The sequence below is a fragment of the Oxyura jamaicensis genome, chromosome 15 (genome assembly GCF_011077185.1).
Source record: "Oxyura jamaicensis isolate SHBP4307 breed ruddy duck chromosome 15, BPBGC_Ojam_1.0, whole genome shotgun sequence".
Taxonomy (NCBI): domain Eukaryota; kingdom Metazoa; phylum Chordata; class Aves; order Anseriformes; family Anatidae; genus Oxyura; species Oxyura jamaicensis.
Window position 1 is genome coordinate 3,176,947 of NC_048907.1, and position 18,469 is coordinate 3,195,415.

Genomic DNA, 18,469 nt, shown 5'->3' on the forward strand with positions numbered 1-18,469 from the left:
AGAATGCTAACTTTTAAATTGTGCTACCGTAAATCTAGCCACAGCTCTATTTAAAATTTAAAGAACTCAAAAGCAACGTGATATTGGCTTTAAAGGCAGCCCTAGGGGTGAATGGGACTTGTTCAGCAAAGCTGCTGTTTCATTATGATTTACTGAAATCAATACTTGCAGAGGCTGCAGGTAAAGTGACCCATGCAAGTATGCACAAAGTCAAAAAATAATAGCAGAAACCAGCCCCAAACGCCCTTTAAAATATAACTTACGTTCTAAAGTAGTTTTACATCAAAATTACGCTTTCTGTCCATTCTAACACTGCCTCAATTCCCATACTTTTTGGAAAGTATTTGCTAGTCATAGCAGCCATTAAAAAAATAAACCGCACCACAAACCATCTATGCAAAGGTTTATTCCAGGACTCCATCAAGACGCCCTGCTGTACAGGAGCCAATTTGCTAATGAGTTTTAAATGCCATTATTGTATCTATGGAGCAAGGAAGATGCTTAGAACTGTGTCAAGACAGTGGCAAATAACCAAGAGAAAGATGTGAAACATGACAGTCTGCTCCCTCCTACCAAGGTTAGCTCAGTGCAGTTTATTTTTCTTGAAGCGGTTTTCAAGCAGCCTCTTATTGAAGCCCTCTTCTGCCCCACCCTCTGGCTCCCTCGGCAGCCAAATCTCATGTAACCACAGATGAGTTTGGACGCCAGCACACAAAGCAGCTGAAGTTCGGTACCTGCCCTGCTAGAGAGCGAGGTTTACAAAACACAAGTCTCTCAGATCACTGAGAAGAAAAACTCCATTGAAAGTAAGCACCCAAATAGAAAAACGCTGCCGTCACCTGCTCTAGGAAATCTGGTAAGGAAGAAACTTCTGTAAAAATGTTTTTAAGAGCCCTTAAAGCCGTGAGCAGCAGCCACTCACTTGCAGGGTGGGTTATTTCCCTTCTGAGCCTAACCTGCAGGGCACCAGGTAAATGCGTGCTTCTGTGCAACACTGTTCTTGGCACAGGCATTCCCTGAATGGCCCAACTGGGAAAATTACTTGGGAAGTAAAGAAATATCAGCCAAGACAGCCATTTTACAAACAGCCCCAGGGTCAGCTAGCTTAATTTAAAACAGCATGATGCAAAGAGGCCATATGTAGCCCTTATGAAACGTCACTGGTAGCGTGAGACAGCTAACACGCACACACACCACCCCAAAGGGCAGCATAACATTTCCACAGCACGGTCAGTATTTTCTCTCCTCGAGCATTGGTCTCGTTCCCATGCCAAGAACCACATCCACTTTGTTGCCCCCGTCCTCCAAGGGACGTGGCTGCCTTTCTTCCCAACCTTACCGGAGAGGCTGAGAACATGCCCCAGGCTGCCCAGGGCCAGCCTTCGGGACATCAGCCGGGGCACACAAGTGTCATCAAGCTTCACATAAGAAATTCTCTCAAAAGAAATCAGTCTAAAAAGCAACACGTGTTTCAATCGCAGTGACAAAGCCTCAGAAGTAAACAGGCAACCCTGTAGAAGATTCCATCGGGGTCGATTAACGTACAACTGGAAGAGGACTGAGATTAGAGGAAAAAGTGTTACAGAAGGATGGGTGTAGGCTTGCGTGACTTCCAAAGCCAGCTTCCAAAGGAGGGCTCAAGACATGAAACACTACCAGTGTATCACCAGCACACCATTTCAGGCTTTTATGTTACTTATTTTGTTACCCCTTACACAACCGACATGTGGGTCCCCTACCTGACAGCATCTCACCGCACCGGCTTTCTCTCCTTTGGCTAAGGAACAATCCCACCCAGACCAATGGTTTAGCACACGGTGGCCCCATGGAAGGGCGTCCGAACACCCCCGTTTCAGAACAGGCACTTCTCGAGGCTTGGTGCACACCTTCAAAACACGGGCGTTGCTGCAGATTCTTAGAAGAGCCGCGTTAAGGAGCTGCAGCTTTTACATAACACCACCTCCTTCCCTCGCCCACCTGCACTGAGTCAGCACGGCAAGCTTTCTGTAGTTGTAGCTTCCTATTTCTGCATTAGCAGAAGGTGATCGAATCTCTGCAGCCACCACAAATGGAACACATCAAGAAGAAAAAGGAAAAAAAAAATTAAAAAGGGATTTTCTCCCATACATTATCATCAGTTATTCTGCAGCAGGACTTCTATTTTACATTGCTATTAAAGTGACAGATGTTACAGAAAATTACATCAGGTTCTTTCTGCTCTCTGACTCATATTCCTAAATAATTTTGGTTGACTCATTTCTCCTCACTTGGCTGAAATCTAAGTTTTTCCTCTATTAACAAATAAAAGCGGGCTTCCCCCTTCTCTCAGCTTTTCCAGGTCAATATTAGACACTTCCACTGTTCTAGGTAAGCGCAGGAAACAAAACTGCAGAGATTTGACCTGACAAAACAGCCCACCCACCTCTTCGCTACGATTAAGATGTGTGGAACCTGAGTATACCTGTCCTATATCAGTTGCACACACACCGTATATCCAGTCACTAAGACCACGAGCAATGGATTTATTATGAGCATTGTGAGCATTATATTCTTGTAAATTAAGTTCCACATTCACCCACAACTGTATGTGATGAATATACATCATTAGTGTTAAAAAACATGAGCATTATCTCCACCGTGATTGAATGAAGCCGCAATGGGAACATGACACCAAGAGATATGATATTTTATTTAAAATCAGACCACAGTAGATTACAGAAAGACTTATTATGCAAACAAATCCACTGTACATTTCACAACTTGCTAGGCATATAAAATTGCCCCTTTATTCAGCTGTCCAGCATTACACAAAGAAACCATTCAGGTGCAGGATGACTCTACCTCCTCTGAACTCAACATTTGCCAAGTAGCTCTGCGTTCAGGCTCGAGGAATTGTCAGCTGGAGCTCTACGTCTAATTCACTATTCCAGTTTGAGAGGGCAGAAAAGTCCACAAGAGGTGGAGACTGAGGTTATCAAGTGGGAGCACTGAACAAAGCAGCCACCCACAACTGGACTGTGCCCAGGGCCCTGCCTCCTGGAACCGCATCAGAGCTTGTATCCTAAATAGTCCCTCCAGGGTCACGGTACAACCACGACCTGTGTGGATCAGCTGTGTCAGAACAACTGACTCCGCTTCCTCCGAGAGACAGCACTGAGGTGCAGCGAAACTCATCCTAGAGTTAGACCCATTCAATGCTGACCATCATTCCCAAAAAAAGCCCCAACAACCCTAACCACACACAACTGAATTAGTCATAGCTTACAAAATCTGCGTACAAAAGACCGGCAAACGTAATGCCATCCAAAGAGAGCATTTTCAACCCTACCAATACTCTAAAGCCGTGTTACACATCAAGTTTAAAAGATTTTTCTCCGCTCCAATTGCTTTGGGGAAGTATATGCTATTTGCAGCAGACATGAAAAATCCTCAAGACAACATAACAGGTATTTTGGCAAGCACACTGAGCTACCCCATCTCGAGTCTCGGCTTGCCTATGGCATTTTAATCTCACTATCTTATAAACAGTGCAAATTAGTACAATTCTAAACATCCTAGCCATAGCAGAATTTATTAACTATAACAGAACAGGAGAAGCTGTCAAAGGGCAACGGTTCAAAGCACTGACAAAGCTCTTGCCCGACTCATTCGGATTAGTGTTCTGTAACATTTATTTTTCCTGAAAGGATTTAAACAGCTTTCCACAGTCATCTTTCTCCTATACCCTTAAACATTACCAGCAGTCAAGTACATATTTACAGTTTGTGCGCACACACACACACAATTAATGGCAAAAACGTTTTCCATGAGCAGCTGGATTTCAGTTACGGGACTGCTATAACTGAAACATCCCATTAGTTGTATCACCTATGTTCAAACTAACCCATCAGTGAAGGCAACTAAATGCTCACAAATAGCAGATACAGCCTCTCTTGATTCTAAAGTATGAGGGTGAGATTTTTTTTTCCCCATTTTTTTTTTAAAGAAAGTGCTCTTGAAGAGCCCTTAAATTAGAGTTAAACAATGGCTATTCAAATGATAAAAATGCTAGTATCCTAGTATTACAATCACAGGTAGTGATCCTAAGGCACATCAGCCACATGCATATGCAATAATGCATTGTTTTGCTTTCAGACAGAAAAACTGCATTAGCTTTGTCTGTATTTAGTTAGCACAAGAGTCTGTTTTTAGATAAAGTATCCCTGAAAGATCATGTTATCACAAAAGTTACCAAAAGACAGAAAATTTAACAAGTAGTAAAAATACTTTTGGACTACTAATACCAATAAAGTTAGATACATAAAATGCAGTGCAAATTCACAATACACTTATCTATCACCTCCATCACTTCTGAGGATCTGCAACTCTCAGAAAAAAAGTTGGCACTTGATAAGTGTAAAATATACCTGGTTGTTTTTATTAAATGTTAGCAAAACTAATTTGGGATTGTTTTAGTTTGTGTAGCAGGCTCAACGTATGAATTTCCATAGTCCATCACCACCCTGGTAGCCCCCACCAACTTTTATTCTTCCTAGGACACAAATCATTTCTACAGCAGATTTATGTTTAGCATTCAGATACGACAGTTGCCATCCAAATACCAACACTAATAGCACAGCAAAAATTTTTTGAAACAAGTCATAATCAACCATGCTTACACAAATGCTTCAATGAGAAAATAATACCAAGAGAAGATATTACACTATTTTAAAAAACACATCCTGTACCATCACTAGATTACAGAAAAAACACACTTTGCAAACAAATCCAATGCACATTGCTTCACAAACTCCCCCATCTACAGCAACTTTCCAGATTTACACTGGGGAATTGGTTCAGATGCCAGTAACACTGACCAACCTTCTGCCTTTTGTCTTCAGAAGGCAAAACGAGCCAAATAACCGTATTTTCAGAATAGAGAGCTTCCTGTTATGAGATTAATTTCAGATCAGTATTTGCTAGCAACCACCACACTCCAGAGGAAATGATTAAGGGACAGTCAAGGGCCTTACGTAAAGAAAAAAATAATCAGGTATTCTAGATTGACTGAAGCTGTTTGTAGCACAGACTTCCAAACAATGTAGTGCATTCCAGGACAATGATAAGAATGTTTTAAAAATAGTGAAGAAGATATGGCAGATTCTGGATCATGTCTTCCTTAAGTTCGCATGAATTAGTTGAAAGTTGTTTGTGGGTATGAAAAACTGATAATGAATTTGTGGACATATTCTGCACAAGCAAGAGTGTTAAGATTTGCCTCTCCCAGTGCTAGATTAGATTACCAGCACGCGCCTAAAGTCATATTGAGAATGAGATCTGAACTCCCCTAAGCAGCCTCCCCCTCCAGTGGTATAAAAAGTCAAAAAAGGATGATTTAAGAAGCAAACAGCCACCATGGAGTTCATTTTTTTTTCCTGTTTTGACTGCTTGCACAGAAATATTAACTGCAAATTCCTGATAGATTAGCATGCCAAAAAGTGCAAGACGGAAGGAAATGGAAAAGTTAAAAACAGTTCTGCCAAGCAAGAGATTGAGATTAAGGGACAAAATGAAGTTGTGGGCAATTACATGATGTGAAAATCCAACACTTAATTAAGAAAATACCCTGCCTGGATTCCTGGAATCACATGATATCAAAAGCTAAGCACCGGTGTATAAAAAAAATTAACTTCTGTATCCAAGGTGTGGGAAAAAAAAATAATTAAAAAAAAATATGAAAATCTTAATAGGTAAAGAAATAAAAATTCCTGGTAAAATTTCTATAAAACCCTAAACTGGCTCTACAAACAGTTTAGTTTCAAGAGAATTTCAAGAGACCAGGACTTTCAGAATATCAAACTATTTAGGAATGGGAAGAGTGCGTACTTTTATTATGAAAAGTCTAAGGTAACAACTGAAATGTAGAACTGAAACTCTTCTAACTTTTACTGTTTAAAAACCCTAGAACATTAGCTGACAACAGTTTCAGCTCAGTCAGCTCTGAAAGTGTTGTGCACCTGGCCACAAATGCCACTGTCTGGGCGCACTGCGAAGGCTGCTGATGCAGTCCCCTCCAACCCTTCGCCCCACATTCAGGTATGGCTGTTACCATCCAAACACTGGCACTGGTATAGAATTCTTTAGAGAGACAAATAGCTCCCGCTTGCCACACACATCCAGCTGTGACAGGAATACATCAGAACAGAAAAGGATGCTGATTTACCATCGCTAAAGAATTCGGAGGTTTATAACGTCAGGAAATCCACTGTGCACTGTTTCACAATTTGATGGATTTACAAAATTTAGCCCCTATCACCTTCCTAGAAAGTTCTTGCTGTCACTGGTATTTGAAAACAAAAATAATCACATTTACTAAACACAATTTCAAACCTCTGTGCCAGAGCTCAAATTTTATACTCCACTGTGCAAAAAACAGAGGCTTTCCATTGCCTACGTTAAGTCTCTGACAGGGAGAGAAAAAGGAAATATAAGCACCAATACATAAGTCAGGCGCACCAAAATATTCACTGGAGGATAAAACCAGGATGTGGTGGGAAGCGAGGCGGTCTTTGGGGAAGAGCTGGAGGGTACGGTGGGACGAACTGAGATGGGTATCCTGGCTGTGACATTTGACTTGCAGACTGAGCTCCCGGCCGAGGTGGGAGAGGAGGGTATGGAGCACCTGGATAAGAAAGAGCTGGTCCTGAACTCATGGCTGCAGTAAAGGGAGTAGGAAAGCGTCCTGCTGGGACTGAAGGCGGAGGGGGTGGTATTCGTCGGGGCACAACTGAAGGAGGAGGGTTTGCATCCGAAGTGTAGGAATCTTGAGGTGCTGGTGTTGTGTCGGGTGCTCTCGGCTGAGCCAGCGGCTGAACCTGCGGAAGTCTCTGTCCCTTCAGCACCATCTCTTGGAGCTTCTCAATTTTTACACGTCGCAGGTGAGCCAGTTTACGCTTGCTCTGGTACTCATCAATGAAGGAATCCAGTGGTATTTCACCATCAAGAAAATTTTCTGCCATATTCTATCAAATATGGAATAATCTCTTAGAAAACAGCATACTCTGAGACAACCTAAAGGGCTTACATCCTAAAAATAGTGTAATTTTGCCTGTGATTTTCCAGCTTGCATATGGAGGATGACTGGCATACTAAGAATTCTAAGCAGAATTTTGAATTAGTTATTACTTAGAAGCAGTGGGAGTTAAATACCATTTTTGCTGAAATTTATGCTGAAGTAACAGCAGTAAGAACATCTGAATCTGTCTCTGAACATTTCCCTGATCATCAGAGGCAGGACTGAATCAAGCTCAACAGCTTTCCAGATTGCCAGCTAAGCTGAATTATGGTTTAGTACTGCTTGCAATGCCAACAGAAACGCTGAGAACTCTACAAGCCTCGGTACTGAGAGGTAGATTATTGCTAAACCAGATTTAATGCTCATGTTTACGTGTGGCAAAGCAAAGCTTTGGGAAAACAATGTTTTAATAATCAAGAGAGGTGACCACATGTATAATCATGAAATTCAACTTGTCCTGGGAATGTTGTTTTTGGAATCACAATTCAAGGCCAATTCTTTTCCCTGATGCTAACAAACTATGTACTTATACAGAATGTCCTACAGGCAAATCCACTAACAAAACTAACCACTCCCGTTGCTCTAAAAACAAGCCACCCTTCAAGCACTTGTAGTGACCGTTGGCACCTACACAGGTACATTGAAATCATAATGGAATATTCCACCGGAACTGCTGCAGAATCATCCCTCTCATCTTACAAACCGGCACAGGCAGTCTTTCATTAGGTTACTAATTGACATTTGTAATGGATTAATACATATATCAGGCAAACACCATTAAAAATATTTCCACATTTAGATGCTATTAGTTTGAAGGCAATGCCAAGGAACTAAGAGAGTTTGGCTTTCTCTTCTGAAAAATAGTGTTGTGTCTTAAACCTCAAAGACCTCAACAATAAAGAAAAATTACTCAAAAAAGTGTCTCTGAAATCAAATGACTGCTTATGGAAGTTCAAAGCAAAGACCAGACCATATACTTTAAAATATCCCTTTAGACTACTTATTATATGTTCAATGGTATTATATACTTCAGCAACCCCAAGCCTTCACTAATGGATATAAATGGCAGAATTGAAGTGTACTGTCATTACCTCTGTGTCTTCCTCAATCTTAGCCCCCTCCGTCTGAAGGAGCGCTAGCAGTGTCTCCAGTGAAGCATTACTGGATTGTCTGTCTGTAACGGCATGAAAACAAGAGTAAGTGACAGCTGTTTTTAAGTGACTTTTAACTGAAGCTATGAAGTATCATCAAGCATAAAAATCTTCTCAGGCACATCTGTATAAACAGCATACTCTACTGATCTAGACAGGATGACTGTCAGACTACAGTGAGACAATACGACATTTAAGTAGTTCGGAATATTGTCACGGTGCTACAACCAGAAATTATAGTTTATAATAATGAAAAAACACAGCAAGTGCAGTATCTGACGCATGATACTTCATAATTCAGTATTTAATGAGAACATAAATAAATACAGGATTGTTTGATTTATGATTAATCACTGGATATTCAAATTGGGTTTTACTTTTTAGCAAGGTGGGCAAATTTGATCATTTAGCAAACAATAGCTATGTAACCACATCAGGAACAGAAAGAATCCGTAGTGGGGTGTAAGAGACACTTAAGTCATTAGGTGCATGATCTATTTCAGAACTATGTGAGAGTAAGATTTGATTTTATACCCTAATTCACACAGCTAAAAATGAGAGAGTGAAAAAAAAAAAAATCAAACTGCACAACAGATTTAAATTCGCTTAGAAAAGAGCAAATCATAATAACCAAGAGAAAACGTCACCTAGTTTTGTTTTCTTTATCTGGTACGCTTCAAAAAGAACTTGCAGCTCTTGATATTTTTGAGTCAAATTTGCTTTCAAAGACTCCAACTTCGGCTGGAACAGAAGATTGTCCTCTGCCAGACTGCGGTTGCTGGCAAGAGTCATGTCCTTGCTGTGTTGAACATTTTGGGCCTGTAAAAAGAAAGGTGTGTGAAGTGACAGCGACGATATTGAACAAGATCAATGGTTATGTAGACAACACGGGAATTTTGAGACTACTACATAAACAGTAAGCTCTCTACAAAAACAGTACTACTGCATTGGAGCTGGAAATAACAACAGTATTTTGGGATTTTTTTTATTTGGGGATGTCTCCTGTTTTGGCAGGTATGGTCAGCTCCAGCTATTGCGCTCATTTCCCACAATCTCTTTCTCTCGTACGCCAAATCCTTCCTCACAAAGTGTATTTTTGCTACTCTGCAAATATACTATTTTACTAAAAGAAATAAGGCCTATGCTGCAAACAGCACGTTAGAGACATCCACGAAGACAAGCTCAAACGCAGGGAACATCCCCTGAGTGATTCCACTATGAGCACGGTTCTGCCCCTCAGCCAGCACCACCCGTGAATTCATCACTTCCAAGCAGGAGCTGAGGGCACCTTCCCACGTGTATTTTTAACCCCCACATGCAGCAGATGGTTCATTAAGCAGTATTATTTCCAGCTTGGAGAAGAATTACTTTTATTCCAAACATTTGAGGAGTTTGTGCTGTGGGAAAGGACTCCCAGGAGGAGCCTCCCATCTGACAGGAGCAATGGAGCTGACACCAGGCCCTGCCGGTAGAATGGCTTTTGCTGGGTCAGGACAAAAACATGAATTTGGCTACACCAAATGGCCCGCAAGAGTCCTGTTTCACCCCATTGTAGTGGTTACTGACTGGAAATCAGTGCCTGGGCACCCATTTGGACATCTCTGCTCCACAGCAGTGGAGCACAATTTGTGTCACCTGAGTTTCCCCTAATTCTTGTGAGATCAGTTTCTCCAGAATATTCTTCCCAAACTATGTTAAATTGAACCTGGATTAATGCCAAAAGCCTGTGTTTCAGCTCAATCATGCTGCTTAACATATCCTAGCCCAAAGACGTGGTTCTTAAGGAACAAATGACAATTCCCATAAAACCACTGTCGTCAGCAAGATTCTGAGTTTGTTCACACACACACAATTTTATCAAGGCAGTGTTCAGGAGCTTTGGGAAAGACAAGTGTTCAGAGAACCCTGTCCTGGACGTCACATTAGATTCATTAAAAAAAAAAATCAGACATCAAAAAGAAGGGAGGAAAAAGCAAAGGATCTGATTTCAGCCTGAATCTACAAGTGGGCTAAATTTCCCATGGCACAACAGACTGACTCTATTAAACTTTCTTCAAAACCAATTAAATGCTTGGTGCACTTCTTGTGACCTCCTACATTAATGTGCCCCTTCTACCCCGCCTTCAGTGCAGGCATGAAGAGTACGGTGCTTTCTTCCTTTCACACTCCTGGGGGGACATAGAAGGGGCTCACCCTTCAAAGTGCAAAAGAGGAAACCTGAATGAGAGGAAAACTGAAAATCCCTGAAAAGGAGAGGATCAGAACTCATGTGTTCCTGACAGTCTGAGCACAAGGTCATGTGCAACAGGTGAAAACATTTCCCAAGTGTAGCAGCAATGTCTTCATAAGCAGTTACTTCCTTTTAAAATTTTTATACACTGCTTTAACCTGCTAGCTTCAAATTTGACTCTGTATTGCTTAAATACATCTTTAATACTTAAATACATCCCGAGACATTGCTCCTCAAATACCCAAGTTTTACTCTTTTGTACTGTTCTTGCTAAACCACTCAAAAAAAATATAATCAAGTCAAGAATAATGCTGAATCCTAAACTGTGCATCAATCAAAATAAAAATCTATTCCAAGCTGTACAAATGGGAGGAACTATTTGTAATACTGTTTTGGCTTCTCAAGATTCTCACATCGAGCCTAAACAAGCTTCCAACCCTATGCTTGTGTTCAACTTGAATACTTTCCAAGAATAAAAAGTAAATCCTCTCTTCTCACTTTTGATTCCAATGCAAAATAATTTAAATTAAACTCGTTGCTTCCATTTGTTTGTTCTCTTATGATCCGATGCAGTTAGACTCAATTTTATTAAGCTGAAGTCCTTGTTTTACATTTTTTTTCCTAACAATAACGAATGGAAACCAACTACATGCTATTTAACAGCTTAATTACTGACATCCAGCTTCTTACCAAATTACCTGCCATCACCACAAGTTTTGTTAACTAGCTGCCTTGTGAACTGCCAGCCAAAGAAGATTGCGTGCAAAAAGATTTATGCTTTCTGATGCCTCTCCTCTTTCTCCACTTTAACAAGCAAACTACTTCCTTCAAGTGACTTAAATTTGATCTGGTGATCACATTTTCACTGCTGGTAGGGCTGACATTCTCATTTCAAAGTAGTTGTGCAGTCAGGCTGGGAAGACCAGTTTTATGAGCGGACTTTGATCTTTCTTCAGGACGAAGAACATGTTATGTACATTTTTTTCTAGAGAAAAAAAAAAACAGTGGAATGAAAGATACGCAAATCTATAAACGTTTCAAGAGTACAAATCTCTGGGAAAGGGTATTACTCAAATCGTATATGTAATAAGGAAGAGAAGAACTCCAGGTAAATAGGCAGAATAAGAGAAAAGGCTTCTTTAAGTGATACAAAACTTAGGCTGCTTAAATAACTCTCCTCCTTAGGTACCATAATGTACTTACCCACTTACATAGCGTGCAGCAGGGCTATGGATGTGAACAAGGAGACAAACACCTAGCTTTCTACAATGACTTTCTGAAGAACTTCACTTCTGAATCACTATGAATACGTAAGATCATCATAAACATCATCATAATGGGATATACTTGTCTTGTAGGTGTAAGAAACAAATTAATATTACAACGACACTTGCAAACTCAGAGTTACCTGGCTTGATGGCAAACAGACACAGGTAACCCACCTACGTCTGACGCAGTGACACCCCTTCCTGACCTTACCACACAATGTCTAGCCATTACGGACTAGTCTCTACTGAACTGAAAGTCTTAAAAATATTTGTTTTAACGATGACATTAAGTTACGGTGCTTGAAATTACACAAGCCTTAATGACTCAACTTCTTCTGTATTACAGCACTTCTAAGAAGGGCACATTTTTCTACAGAAATTGAACAAAAAACACAATTCATATTTAATGATCAGGTGTTACTCTTGCAGTCTTCACTTCCAGCTTTAGTCTCTGCATCAAACTTCTTTTAAAAATATGGGCAGTTAAACAGATGAGAAACTTGTATTAAGTCTTGCTCAAAACCATTAGAAGAATCAACTCTTCAATTACTAGGTAAACTTAAGAACAACTTCTTTCCAAAAACAAAGGTGAAGACCCATTCACCTATTTGGAACATTTTAATGCTTCATTTCACTGGAAGAAGTTTGAGGAGGGAGTAAATTCCAATTCTTAACAAACAGAACTAATATAAACCCAAGCCAACGCAACTTTAATACCATCATAATTTTACACACCAGAATAATCTCTGACACAGATGTAAATTCAGTGTGATAAACTTTTCTGCAACTATTCCACTACATTTAGAAGTTAATTCAAGGACTCAGAAAAGCAAACACTTGAATTAGCCTAAAAAGCCCTAAAGAAAAGCTTTCAAAAACGTTGCCTGATTTAAAACCAAAAAAATAAATAAATTGCACAATCATCCAAGGGTCAAAGATACAGCATAGCGTGACCAGGCTACTAAGAGTACCAACGCAGCACAAAGCACGCTTTCAGCATCCATTCAATGGCTATAACAGAACAAGGAAGGAATAAATCCAAACCAAGTTATTTTGTTGTCAGATCTGCTCTGCAACAACAAAAAATGTATTAATAGGGAAACTGCTACTGCATCAGATGTTCGCCTGCCTAATGGAAGTAGAGTGAAAAAAAGTTACCAACAGAAACAAGCTAAGAGCACGCAACCCCAGCAGAACTGCTAAGACGACTGTTGAGGTCGCGTGCACTTCATCAGGCAGGAAACCTGAATGTGAAAACAGATGAAAAATACCAGCCAGAACCATGAGACATAATGAGACAGGGCCATATTAAAGTAGAACATACCTTTTTTTTTCCCCTTTTTTTTTTTTTTTTAACTTGTTTTCCTTTTAACTTTTAAGGTCTCGCTATGAATTCTGAATGGGACAAACAGGGCGACTCAGAGCTGCTTACAATGGGATTTTGATGGCAGAGGGATTGCTCACCACTGAAACCAGACTGTGGGCAAGGCAAGGCAATGAAGTCACTTACACATGGAAGTTAAAGACAAAATCAGGGATTATGAAGTTATTCAAAACTTAAGATGCTTAAATAGTTTCTTTAAGAGACATAATTTGAATAGTTTTACTCGAGGATTTACTTAATAAGCACTTGTAAGAACAGGCAGCAGCAACTGCTTTAGAAATGGAAATCCTACTGATCTGAACTGCAGCTTTGTTTCATCCCACTTTTAAAGTGATGAAAAGTGCTGGACAAAGTTAAAATACAAGGAAGTACTAGGACTAGCTCAGCAACATTTTTACTGTTTACCATTTATTCCAAAATAAATGTTTGCTGTAAGAGCGGTTTGTTCAAAACGACTCTGAGAAGCATCCCTCCTGTTGATCTAAGGCACGTTCCCAGTAGGACACGTCCAGACCAGGTCCTTCTGCCACGGTCCGAGCAACTGAAACCCCAAGGAGCCACAAAGTGCACCCAGTGCTGCTGTAATTACAGGCTGGCTTTGGCAGGCGTCAGGACAAGTAGTCTACTGGTACTTTCAAGAAAAAGTCTCTCGAGGAGCTACAAATAAAATAAACACTCAAACTCTCTCTTTCACTTGCATTACATACTGGTTATTTAGGACTCAAATGCGCTGTCACACTGCAGAATTATAACTATGCACAGTTGGAGTGACAAATTAACCCTTGAAATAGGAGCCAACAGGTGCAGAGGAGGAGAATAAAGACATCTTTTACAGAAGATTTAGGAATGCTTTTCATCTAGTACTGGTGAACAATAATACACCCTCTAATGGCATCTGTTTGGTAATAAATATTAGGATATATTCCAAAATAATTAAATTTGCTTAAGTTAGGTCTTCTGATTATGTGAGTACTAGCTTAAAAAAGTGAGAAAATAGAGGTCAAAAGGTAAGTTGCGATTCCTAAATGTTTACTCCTGCTGCCCAGAACTGCAGTTTGTGCCCAGCAGACACAGGCAGGTTATTCATTCCATGCTTAGCTGGAAAAGAAAGTCCTATAGTTGTCACCAAGTCTAATCCTTAACTTTGTAGCTAAATTTCATGTTTGGCAAACGAGGACATAACCACTCACACCATGCGGTTTTAGGACCGGATAAGGAATCCAGGAAATCTGGGCATGCATTCACATCGTTTGAACTCGGACTTTCTGCGCTGCCTGATCTTTTCAAACAGCTTTTGAGAAAAGGGCTACACTCAAAAACCCCTTCCTTGCCTGCCAGTGCATTCTGAAATGCTGGAACGAGAGGAAGGCGATGCATTTCTGATGACTTCATTTCATACGATTAGGGTTTTGAAAAGCAAATAATGTTGGCAGTGGAAGTCGAGCGTTCAGTATCACAATGCTGCACTGTTAAATGCAAAGTCCTAGTACAGGTCACGGGACGACCAACTCTCACTGGAGAAATTCATCAAGCTACCATCGCTATCACATCACAAACTCACCTGTGCTGTTCAGAACGACCGTTCTGAGATTGACTTTTACAAACAATGCACTTTTATTTCATGAAGACGAACACCGTTGATGTACTACAGAAATTAACCTCAAAGGATTATCAAAAAACCTCCTCGATTTCAAAAGACGAGGAGTACCAGACAATTGGCTTCCTTCCTCTTTCTACCAGACAAGATGTTCGTTGTTCGAGCGCTAAAAGCCCAGAGGCTTCAAAAACAACCTTGCAGACAGAAAAAGCAGCTTAGCTCTTTGAAGCCACATTTTTACACACCTGGGGTTATAGCACGAAGGACACTGCCTAAGCACATTACCCCAGTGAAATATATCTGCACGCAAGCACACACACGCAGATATATATATATTTATATATATATATATATGCCTACACCCCCATGATGACATATACAAATCCTGCTCAAGTGCTGCACAGGAACACATTCCCTCTGGAGCTGGAAGGAGCCTATTTTTAGCTATTAGCAAGAAAGCCAAGTGGTTTTCCAATCCCTTCTCTCTGTGAACAAAACATTGTTTTTCTGAGCTGGGTTTCCCTCGCAACGACGAGTACAAAGGTTTTTTCAATTATGGGATAATCAGCTTTAGCCAATTTTGCCACTGAAAATACGAGTGACCTCAGAGAAGTGACTCAGGAAACATGATTCAATTGGCATGGCCCAATAAAATTACTAATTTAAGGACTTTGGAATAACGCTACAGCCTAGATACATCCAGACTGAAAACCAAATACCTACACAAGCAGCAGTGAAGTTACCATGGCTCCCCCTTAACGTTCAGGATTTCCCTCTCCCCCTCTTCCTGCCACATACTTCATTGTGAAAAATCAGGAGCCAGAAGCACAAACCCAAGGAGTAAACAATTCAATGAAGGCAGTAACAAAACGAGGAAGCATTCGAGCAATTCCAGGATGGGTAAATGCTTCTGAGTTGAACAGACTCTGGTAAAAGCCTCCGTGCACAATAAAAAAGGATTATACCCAACAGTAGTACAGCCCTACTTCCACACAGCTCAAATACCTTCCAACCTAGCCACACTTTCCTAATACCACAAAATATTCCCTCGGGCCCGGGGAACTTTACAATTTAAAAGCCTTCTGTTGCCAACTAAAGAGGGAAACCGGAGGGTCAGATTGAGAAGACGGGGTAATCCCACAGAGAGAGACGTTATTTTTCACAAAGGTCAAGAGGTTTTTTTGTCACTTCTGACCCACAGTCCGAAGTGTGCATTGACCGAAAACAAGAGGCTGGCTGGGCCAGCCCACCTACCGCCGTACCTTGCCAGAGGTCACGCTGCAATCGGCTGCAGTGCACCCGTTCATATCTGCACCAAGTTAAGCCCGTTATGACCCGCTGGCTATCCTTAAATCCTCAGTCTTGCCACAGAAGGGTTCTCCTGCCTCCCAGTAAGCCGCTGGGGTCTCCAAGATCTTTTCACGTTTTACTTTTTACAGCAGCATCTGTTCCCTCAACGATTTCTTAAGTCCTCGACGTATAAGCTGGTACAGAAAGCTAATACGTCCAACCCCATCTCAAAAATCTATTTACACCAAGTTCAAGAGACAAACGCTGCACCCAAAAAAAAAAAAAAAAAAAAAAAAAAAAGGAAAACAAACACAAAAAGTCCTTCCCCAGGACTCCTCGCTGCCAGCCTCGACCCTCGGAGGGCCCCTCCGTTGTCTGCGATACTTTAACGCTGTGGTGATCCCAAACGACTTCCTTGGAAGCACCAGAAGGGCAGGGATCGTACTTCCAGGAAAAGCAACAAAAAGGGATCTTACTCCATAGATGAGGCTTTTTACTTAGCTAAGCCATTTTTGTTTTTTTTTTCCCCTAGGACTTCGGTCCTCTAATTTAAAACAAAACCAATAACACCAGATCCCGGGAAGTACAGTACGCTTGCTTCTTTCAAAAAACGATCGCAGCAGCGGATCCATCTTACTTGCCGTCAGCTGACCGCTCGGAGCCTTTTTCGGGGCGTTTGATGGAGCACAAAGCTGGGGGAGGCTGCTCCCAGCACTGCCCTACGCTTGCCCACCGGCACCCGAAGCCCCCGTACGAGGGGGCCCCGTGGCAGCGAGGACACAGAAGAACACTTCTTCTATTTGGTCTCAGCAAGCCCAGACCCGAACCCATGGTTTTGGGGCTGGGGCGCTGACAAAGAGGCTCCAAACGGGTATGAAAAGCTCCGGGAAGGCTGACAGCCTCCCCGTTTTCGCTTCTTTTTGACTTAAAATCGTGCTGAGCTCGAGAGCACGACTGGGACCGGCTTCACCCCAAGATCTCCCCCTCTCGAGGTCCGGGCACAAAACGAGAAATGCGTTAATAGAAATATATATATATATATAAATAAATACGATACCGTCCACCTCTCTCTAATTTAGCCCAAAAATGAGCGATTTCGGCGCTGCCAGGCCCCCTCCTCCGGCAACCGGCCTCGGGATCAACGGGGATCGGGCGGGGGGGGGCAGCAGACAAAGGGCGGGGGAGACCGCGACAGGAGGACACCGAGAGGACCGGGAGGGACCGGGGGGACACCCGGGGGACCGGGACGGGGCTGGAGGAGGGGACCAGGAGGGACCGGGAGGGGACCGGGACGAGGCTGGGGTGGACCGAGGGGAACGGGAGCCGACCGGGTGGAGGCCGTGGCACGGAGCCACCTGCGGCCGGGGGACTGAAGGTCGCCGGTACCTCCCGGACACCGAGCGGCGTGGCGGGGGTCTCCGCTCACCTCCTCCATCTCGCGGGCCATGTCCTGCAGCCGCTCCTCGTCGTCGAGCAGCGCGCTCAGCTCCTGCAGGCTCAGCGCCTCCAGCCGCCGCGCGTCCAGCGCCATGGTGGGCCCGTCCCGGTCCCGTCCCGCTGCTGCTGCTGCCGCCGCCGCTCCCCCCCCCCCCCCCCCCCCCCCGTCCCCCCCCCCCCCGGCCCCGCTCCCGCTCCCGCTCCCGCTCCCGCCGCCTCCCGGAAGTGGCGCGGCCCCGGTGGCCCGGCCCGGCCCCGCCCCGCCCGCGGCGCCCCCTGCTGGGAGGGGCGGGGCGGGAGGAGGGGGCGGGACGCGCCGCGGCCGGGGCGGGGGGCGCTGGGGCGGTGCCACGGGGGAGGACGGCGGGGGGCGGGATGGAGGCGCTGCGGGTCGCTGCCTTCGGCCTCCAAGGGCTTGGATGGGGCAGTGGGGAAGGAGAAGGGCCCACGGTGGCGGTGGTGCCCCAGGCTGTGGAGGGGTGGGTGGGTTTCCCTCAAGGTGCCAAGCCTCAGAGCCCCTCGATGCCACCCAACCTGAGGGGCTGTGGGGCTCGCTGAGGCATCAGGGCTTGGTGTGTCCATTTTGTGGTCACCGACCAGCTCCGACTGGCCTCCGACCAGCTCCGAGCACCCCGCGAGTCCCGGGTGACGGTGCTGCTGCCTGACAGGGCCGTGGGCATCCTCGTTCCCCTTTTGTGTATAGCTGCAGCTGTAAATGAGGAAGGAAAACCAGTAGAATTATTTAATTCACACTTCCTTACCTGGTAGGGAGTTGGCCACAACAAATCTCTAAAGAGTGACTGCGTTATTGTTCTCAAGCCTAGGCCGAATACCTATTTGCACTAAAAATAGATAAAAATCATATCTTGCCAAGCTTCAGTACTAGTCCTTTTGGCCATCTGAAGCACTTTCTTCATCAAGCATGAAGGTCAAGAAATGATCTTTCTTTCACAATGTATTTTATAGTGGATTTAAACAATTTTGAAATAAAACCTGCAAGTTTTACATTAAAAAGCATCGGTCAAAACATCATGGCTCAGTTTGGTTTGTTTCTGGTT

General features: G+C 43.1%; 1 protein-coding gene across 1 annotated transcript; it reads right to left on the bottom strand.

Moving 5' to 3' along the window:
• Positions 1 to 2,661: 2,661 nt before the first annotated feature.
• On the bottom strand, positions 2,662 to 17,555 carry VPS37B (VPS37B subunit of ESCRT-I). The gene is made up of 4 exons (XM_035340605.1): positions 17,401 to 17,555; positions 8,853 to 9,024; positions 8,146 to 8,228; positions 2,662 to 7,001 (listed from the first exon to the last, which is right to left on the bottom strand). Exons 1-4 carry the CDS (start codon positions 17,503 to 17,505, stop codon positions 6,504 to 6,506), a joined length of 858 nt encoding a protein of 285 aa, XP_035196496.1. The 5' UTR covers positions 17,506 to 17,555; the 3' UTR covers positions 2,662 to 6,503.
• Positions 17,556 to 18,469: the final 914 nt, after the last annotated feature.